Source organism: Nestor notabilis, unplaced genomic scaffold, assembly GCF_000696875.1.
Source record: "Nestor notabilis isolate BGI_N333 unplaced genomic scaffold, ASM69687v1 scaffold11772, whole genome shotgun sequence".
Lineage (NCBI taxonomy): Eukaryota > Metazoa > Chordata > Aves > Psittaciformes > Psittacidae > Nestor > Nestor notabilis.
This window is the reverse complement of record NW_009917941.1, coordinates 20,907-29,279: the sequence shown is the minus strand read 5'-3', so window position 1 is coordinate 29,279 and position 8,373 is coordinate 20,907. Positions and strand designations below refer to the sequence as shown.

General features: G+C 42.7%; 1 protein-coding gene across 1 annotated transcript in view; it reads left to right on the top strand.

The window, feature by feature from the left end:
- Positions 1-1,979, top strand: part of PLB1 (phospholipase B1) — a 6,990-nt gene extending 5,011 nt beyond the window's left edge. Inside the window, exons 4-5 of the mRNA XM_010009480.1 lie at positions 1,198-1,272; positions 1,758-1,979. Of these exons, the coding sequence (XP_010007782.1) occupies positions 1,198-1,272; positions 1,758-1,979 (297 nt within the window). The remainder of the gene's footprint in view (positions 1-1,197; positions 1,273-1,757) is intronic.
- Positions 1,980-8,373: the final 6,394 nt, after the last annotated feature.

The window sequence follows — 8,373 nt, the reverse complement described above, 5'->3', positions numbered from 1 at the left end:
CTTTCCCTAGGCATGTTTTTCCATAGTTCATCACATTTTGCCATGGTTCATCTCGCTCTTTTTATTTTTCAATCTCTCCTTCTTTTTTTGTTTCCTTCTTTTATTTTTTTTTTTTTTTTTACGGAACTAGAGAGAGAAAGTATTACCAGTGCTTCTTCCATATGGAAATCCTATGAATAGAATTTGTTTTCTCCATACTGTGATGGGCTTGTTGTGGTATTGTTTCTCTTCAACATACAGCTGACACTTTAATCTCTTGAGGACAGTAAATGCACATATGGACAATAGCAGAAGCAACAGGACTCCTCTGTGCTGTATTCGCAGAAGTGCTGGATAACAGCTCTGCGGTCTCTATGGGCCAGTCCTGAAGTCATTACTTCAGGCATGTCCATACACAGTTGTAAACACTTAGTTAACATGACTGAGCAAGCCTCTACTTGTTAGCTTAACTATGGTAACTGATGGTATGTACACTCCTAGCCAACCACAGATGCTATGCCATTAGCTTGGACATATTTTATGTTGAGTTTGAAATGGACTTGGGGTGAGCTATTGCAACTTAGTTGACAATTGATAATATAAAAGGCTCTATTTAGCTCAATTCTTGCAATCTCATGAACCTAACTTCAGCTAAAACTCTAAGGGAATTTCTTGTCTGGATGAATACTGCAAAGGTTGGCACCACCTCATCCTGTCTCCATAACTGCATCATTTCTGAAGTCACTTCCATCACTGCAACACCTGAGCATCTTTCTTTCTGTAACGTGCTAAGAAACATGACTAACATCTGTCATGTGGGTTTGGTTTTTTTTTTCCTTTGTGGTTTATACTGTAATTTGAGGTGTGTACGTGGGAGAACTGGGTGTGTAGTGAACCACTTTGTTTCACCAGAATATTTAAAGTATGTGGTATCCAGAGTTACTTTCTTCTCTGCTCAGTGGAAAGGGAGGAAAGGCTTCTCCTGTTCCTTGCTTTCAAGGGAAATTTTCTGCAGAGAGAACATCAGATTCTCATTGTCTTCAGTTCATGAGTGTTACTAAAATGTTTGGAAACTGTCCTATGATGTGCCTTCCACCACATTTCTACATTGCTGCAGGCAACCAAAAGATTGGATAGAAGGTTGTAACCACCCAAGTCAGAAGAGTCTAAGGAGGGAAAAAAACCCATTATTTTTACTATTACTTTTCTCTTCTTCAGCTGGAGCCAGCTGCTGGAAAGCAGACTTACAACAACTTCACCTATGACAGATCAAAACTCAAGTGTCCAAGCTCAGTAAGTAAAGGCCAAGATGTCCATACTCCCCATTAATGACTTTGATTTTTCTCCTTTCTTGTTGGTAAAGTTCTTTAAAAGAGTATCTTTGTGAAGGCTTTAAAGAGGTAAAATATACTCCTGTTCTGTTACACACAGAAAATCTATGTAAGATTTAATGGGGAAAAAAAAATAATTATCCTCACTGCAGTAGAACAGTTTTTTCATTTAAGCCTGTTTCCAGGAGTCTATATGGTTGGTTGTGGCAAGCCAGTTTGGAAGTGATGCCATCATTCCTGATTCTGAGCTGGCTCCTTTTTGTATTCTAGGAACTTTCAGGCAATAGGGCAGGAAAGAGTTTGACCTAAGATAGACAGAAAGTAGAAATAGCTGATAGTCTGTCAAAAGATTGTCAGTTCCTCTCTGGGAAGGGGCAATCACATATTGTCTGGATGCTGCCTGATGAATGGTCTGTGGTGAGTAAAACCTTTGCTTTCCCTTTGTAGGAGAAACCCTTTCTATCCACACTGAGAAACAGTGGGTTCAGAAATTCAGACCTCAACTTGGATAAAACTGAACCTTCAGTCCCCTACTGGGCTGTCATTGTGGCTGCAGTAGCTGGAGTCCTGGCGGGTTCTTTACTTATCTGGATAGTGCTGAGAAGAAAAGTCAAGAGGTACCAACATAGGACTGACACAGAGAAGAACATGAAAATGACACCTCTGTGAAACAAGTGGAACAAATGTCTTTCTCTGCTGAGACTGCTCTCTGGTGAGACGCAGAGAGCAGTAGAATAAAAAACCCCTGTTGGATAAGAATGAAACTTGTTGGTTAGGGATTTTGAGGCCCAATAAGCTTGATCAGAAATGTACTGTAAAGTTAGCTTCTGCACATCAGTCAAATGGAGGATGAAGTTCAAAATGTTAAAGCTTTTCATTCTGGGATGCAATTCTCTGTTTCATGAATATTACTCAGGATATCAATTGCTTGCGTGAAGTGAGAAAACTTGTTTGTGCACTTTGGCACGTTAATTGTGCATCTGCCCTTTTTTGTTATAAAACTGTACATATAATGTTAGATCCAAGTCCACGATTGTGACCTGGTATTCCCCAAACGCAAGGTGAGATAAAAAAGAAAAGTTGCTATTTCACATGTTAGATTCCAGCAGGACCATGGACTTGTAGGTGCTCAGGTGATTCTACACAGGCAAAACAATGCCATAACATCTTTAAGAGAACTTCTGAGCCTTGAGGCATCCCTGGTGCAGTGCTGGGCAGCACAGTTAGAATAACTGCACTCTCTCCACTGCCTTGGACTTCAGGCTCTGTCCATCTGGGACTGGATGTGGAGCTGGGCCATGTGCATCACTTCTCCTCTAGGTCTAAGTAGCCTAAGGGCAGTCCTGTGCCCTCCTGCCCACAACTGTGTGGCAACTAGTTCCAGAATGACTCTTCCTGTGAAGAAGGAATTTCTCTGTAGCATGCAATAGGGGGTCTAAGCAAAAATGAGGTAGACTAGTCAGCTTAACTCTTCTCATAAAGCCTGTAGTGTGTTCAGGTGTCCCAGGCTGGACACTCCGTGGCTGTTCTCCAAGGAGGAATTTGCAAAGTTCCTTTAAAAATCCTGATCAGGAGTTCAGAGATCTTTCCTGGAAATTATAGAGTCCTTGTTTTATATTTGCAGGTCAATTCATACAGTCTGCTGGTACAGAAGATACTTCACAGGTTCCACGTGATCATGTTTTCCAATGTATTTCTTATTTCCTATGTCAAGTACTTTCCATTTTCATTTCATTGAAGCCAAAGTGTGGTTTGCACTGGTGTAATTTTTGTGAGGTGTACTACATTTCCACTCCAGAGATGTAAATGAGAAGAAAATTAAAATGTTTTGGAGAAGAAAGTGTTCTGAGGTTCCTAAATCTACTCACAGAGAGTAGAGTGAGAATGCACACAGAAGGTATCCTCCTTTTTCCGTTTCACTCCTCTCATTGTCCTTGCTAAGATAAAAAGAGGTGGATAAAGTACAAGCTGTACTTACAAGTCAGGTTTCAGGGCTGTAGCTCCACTCACCTCTCCTTTGATCTGCTCTCAAAGGCTGGGCTATTAGAGATGATAGGACTTTTATTCGCCTAAATCTCAAGCGCAGGTGTGCGTCTGGGAGCTCTAGATGCAGCCCTAAGTGGGGATATATTTTGAATGTGAAACAGAAGCTGCTGCATGTTGCTTCGGTGCAGCACAGGCTGCTCTTCCTGTCCCTGTCTTCACTATAGGTCATTAACTATCTACCTGATAACCCAACTGCTGGGATTTATTTAGCTCTGTAAATGGAAGCATACACAGCCTCAAACCTGCAATGCAGGAGGTAAAATTTACCGTATTCCAGTCCATTTCACCGCACTCTCACCTCAGACACATTGGGAAATATAAGCCTTGCAACCCGAGCAAATATCCTAGTGGATCATGAAGGCTACAGTCTCCTCTCACCCCTAAATGTTGTTCTTGTGAGTCCTCTTCCCTTCTGGGAGCTTGGATAGCGTTTGCTCACACAGTTCTCAGCTTGAGAAAGGAGTTAGAAGCCATGGTTCTCTGCAGAACCTTTCATCAGTACTAGGTATTCCAAAGGAAACTCTAAAGAGTAGTCCAGTGCTGATTTACCTTTCTAAATCATTGACTGCAAAAGTGGGATGGGTGTAGAGCATGAGTTAGACCTACAGAATACTGCAGTTTCTCACATCAGGTTTGTCCTGCCTAGAGATGGGGACAACACATATTGGGTTTCATGCTGGTGCCCCCTGCTAGAATAAGTAGACATCCCCTTTCCTCACTTAGCTAAATTTTGGTCTGAGCTTCTGAAAGCCAAACCATAAGAGGTGCAGCCAGTTGGGAACTGAGGGGAAAGATGGCTCTTAGCTCTTCCACCATCTTGAAGGATCCTAGAGAGGAAATAATTCTTGCGAAGGAGTGACTCTGCTTTGGAATGCCTCAGTTCCCTGTGGCATTCAGCTCTGTAAAGAATGCTGTCTTTACTGATGCCTTGGGGAACTAAAAAATCATCGAGCTCAGGTTAGGCTGGGTCTGTGCTGCTTCCCCAACAGGAGACTTTTCCCCTAGTTTCTGTAGCTGTGGTGTTACTCTAATGCACTACTTAGCAGAAGCAAATAGGAGCTGGAGCAGATGCTGGCTGGCTTCTTATTTAGTCTAAGGAAGTATCTTCTGGCATCTTTCTGGTGTAGAATGAAGTACATGATGAACTGCATTGACATTTAAAAAACCCATCAAGAATCATGGAGCTGCTCCACAAGCAAAATTATTTCCTTGAAGATATTACTGCTGAGAATTCCCTCTGTGCTCATTAAATGAAGGTAACATTAAGCTGGAGTGAATGACAAATGATTAGGTCTGGATCTTAGTCTGGCTGCATTCAGTGACATATTAAATCAGAAAGTAATCTGTGCATCCTGTTTGTCGACTGTCCATTCCTCCATTTTTTTTTTCTGTAATAAAGTGCCCTGGGTTTCAAATACCCTTATGGTATTTTCTCTCAGTGGACTGCTGAGTAATCCCAGAATGCCTACAAAAGAAAGGAGGATTAGGAGGAACATTAAGTCTCTATGGCAAAATAAATGAAATGGCCAAAATCCTGGCCACCTCAGCCCAGGATTTTGCTTTGGCCAAGGGTGGTCTCAGTCACCACTGAAAAGCACTTCTTTTGTGTAAAGTGATTTCCTAATGTCCTAAGAAAACAGGCTTTGTGAATTCTTCCTCTGGAGTAGACCTTCTGCTCAGCCCATGTGAGCAGTCTCTGTCTAAAGGATCTTTGTGGATACTGGCCTTGCTGCCCAGCTCAGGTTGTTGTGAAGGGCACTAAGAGTGAGGGTTATGCTGTTGATTGGTCTTGAGAAGTAATCTGTTCTTCAAACAGGGAAGTAATGGAGCCTGACAAGTGTTGGCAAATTGTTTCTCTGAAGCTTTGGCAGCAGCTGAGTTCAAGTTCTGCCCTCCTTTGTGGCTGCTGATGGACCTCCCTCTCATCATGGTACATTGCTTTGTAAAGTCAAATGTCACACAAGCTTCCTCTAGGGTGAATTCACCCCGAAGTCCAGTTTAGGTGTTTAGTAAACCTAGGGAAAAGGGGAAATTCAGAAAAACATCCATACAGAATAATTATGTATGGCTTTGGAGATTGCTAAATGCTTCCTCCCACCAGCTTCTAGATGGTGAGATAGAGAGATACTGATGACAAATGATGTGATTTTAATAGCTGGTCAGTATGTTATAGATTGGGACATCTATTGGGCAAGGATTTTGTTACTTTGAGGGGTATGTAGCTAAAATGTTGAGGTGAAACAACTCCACTGCAAAGAGAGGAGTATGGAAAAGCCCTGGATTTTTCCAACTGCACCTTTGTGTGATCCATGTTCCCTGAGGTATTTGAAGATTTTGCTATTGGAGGACCAGAGGTTTGCAATGTTTGCTCTTTTTTTTTTTACCTGGGATTTTAGGAAAAGCAAGACAAAATTCTATCCATAAAGTAGGTCACAAATTACTTAAATGAAACATGCGTTCTGGATATCATAGATCTTTGAGCATGACGGAGAAGACGATCCTGAGAACGATTGCGTTAAAAGTTTTTCTGTCCTTGGCATACGGTTTGCTCATCCAGCAACCTGAGAAGCATTTCTAGGTCTGTATCCAGAAAAGGGGTTGATGGAAGAGGGAAAAGGGGCTGGCAGATTTTAACTTAGCACATGCTGAGCCTATTCCATGTAACTGTCAGCAACCTTCCTTGCCACCACTTAAGCTTTTGTGGACACCAGATGTTACAATATCTTTTGACTGTTGAATTCCTTTCTGAGTTCAGTAGATTTCTCTCATGCATTCTGAAACCCAACACTATTAATACACACCTGACTGGGGCAGGGAAGATTACTAATGTTAGCTGCTTCTGATGAACGTCCTAGTGCAAAGCAAAAGTTGTTCTGGTTTTGACCTTTGGAGCAACAGTCACCCAAGGGAAAAGACTGAAAGTCCAGGGCTTGAGCAATTTTAGAAAACAAATCCAACAAGACACCGGAGAACTTATTTAAGGGGTTGTTGGGACTACTCACTGCTATAGGTTGGAAGAAGTTCCCTTGCATCTTTCCATTTCTGTGATCCATGTAACTGTCATTTATAACACAGTCATAACTACATTAGGTTATGTAGATTTTACAGAGAAAATGGCATTCACTGAACTGTGTGCTTTTCCCTTCAGCAGGCTTTGTAGAAGTCAGGTGTAGAAATGTGCTCATGTTCCTTGTCGGATGGAGTATGGAATCTGTATTTCAGTGGTAGGGTGCTTGCAGTTTCCCAGTCTCCTTCTTCCTTACAAGAAGGATTTAATAATCTGTCTGGACTAGTGGTCTGCAGGAACATGCTTCAGTGAGAGACAGTCTGGAATTTCTACCACTGATCCATGGGCTGACCCTGGAGTGAGTTATTTCAGCTGGAGACACCAGCTGCTTCCAAACATCTATGAGTGCTTTCTCATCAGTGTAAAATGACTGTGGCTGTGAAGAAGCAAAGTGACCTGACACCTTTAAAGTGTCTGCATTATAACCATCATGGGTTTTTTTTATATTCCTTTTAGTGTTAAAAATAGCCACAAAAGAAAACTTTCTGGCTACCATTTGTGTTGCTTAGGTGACTGGAAGCACCACCTGAGCGCCCAATAGACTTAGACTGTGACGGAGATAATCCCCAAAGTAAAACAGCAGCCAGGGCTACTCAGCAGAGGTTCCGGTTAACAACAGCCGGGGAGCTGGGCCTTGGGCATTTCAGAAGCATACGTGTGATGGCTTCACAGTGGGTGGATGAGGCAGAAAGTACTTTCTGCGCTCTTGCACCAACTCAGTTTTGTAGTCTCCTGTTACAGTCACAGGAATCGGCCAGTTCAGCAGCTCACCACCTGACAGGCATTTACCTGCACTTGCCAGGTTGTCCACAGGTATCCTCTGAATCAGCTTTCAGACCAAAGTAGAACACAGGAGTGAGGAAGAAGTGGTGAGGACACAGCTGGGACCGGTTAGGCAACAGAAATCAAGGGTCTGTTTTCTGCAAGTTTCCAAGACTTGCTCTCTCAGCAACAATCTTGGATTACTTCAGTGCAGATGCTGGGAGCCTCAGAAAGCTCACCCATTTGCACATACAGCCTCTACAGCCTAGAGTGCAGCAGCTCTTTAACGGCCCACAGCAAACCTGAGTGGTTATATGAATGATGTAATATCCCTCAGCATTGCTCCCAGATCCTCTGGAGATGCGAGGCACTGACATACCTAGACAGTGAATGCCAGTCAGCCTCAGGAGGACACTGAGATGTTCACCATAGGCAAGAAGGCAACATCTCTGGAAAGGTTCAAAAGCAGAACTTCAGGTATCTAAATGCTTTTTAAGTGTGAAAAGAGAGCTGACCATGTATCTGACATGGGACTTTGTGACTATACTTGAGAGGATTAGCCATCTGTGTTCCATCACTGTGTCACCTACATAAGCTTTTTAAGCTCCTGGGCTGAAAATGACACAAATGCCTCTCAGCCTTTGGCGTAACATTTATCTGTCATGTACTTGTTTTGTGGTATGAGCTGACCTTTTACTGCTGCAGCAGGAACAACCTGAACATCCTCTTCACCCTTTACCTACCCCCTTCCCCTACCTGAGACATATTTTTGGTATGGCTGCCAGAAACCTCTGGTGCAAGGTAAGTAAGCCAGCCAGGCTGGCAATTAGGACATTCCCCTGGTTGTTACTTATTCAACAACAAAATACTTAATGCCTTTGCTGAAGCATCCTCTAAAGCATTTTAGAAATATTTATGAGGGCAATTTGTGTGTCCTAGCATTCTTCTGAGATAGTCTTATTACCCCCCTTACTAAAGATGATGAAATTTCTGTGCAGAGAAGTGATGTGCCCTGGGCTACGTGGTGAGTCAGTGACTGAGCAAGAGATTAAACCCAGAAGTCCTGGCTCCACACACACAGCCCAACTGTGTAACCACTACACAACTTATCACTCAATCGCTAACATAGCTAGACTGGTAGTTGTGCCAACTTTAAGCCTGTTTTTCCCCTTAGCTTGCATGCACATA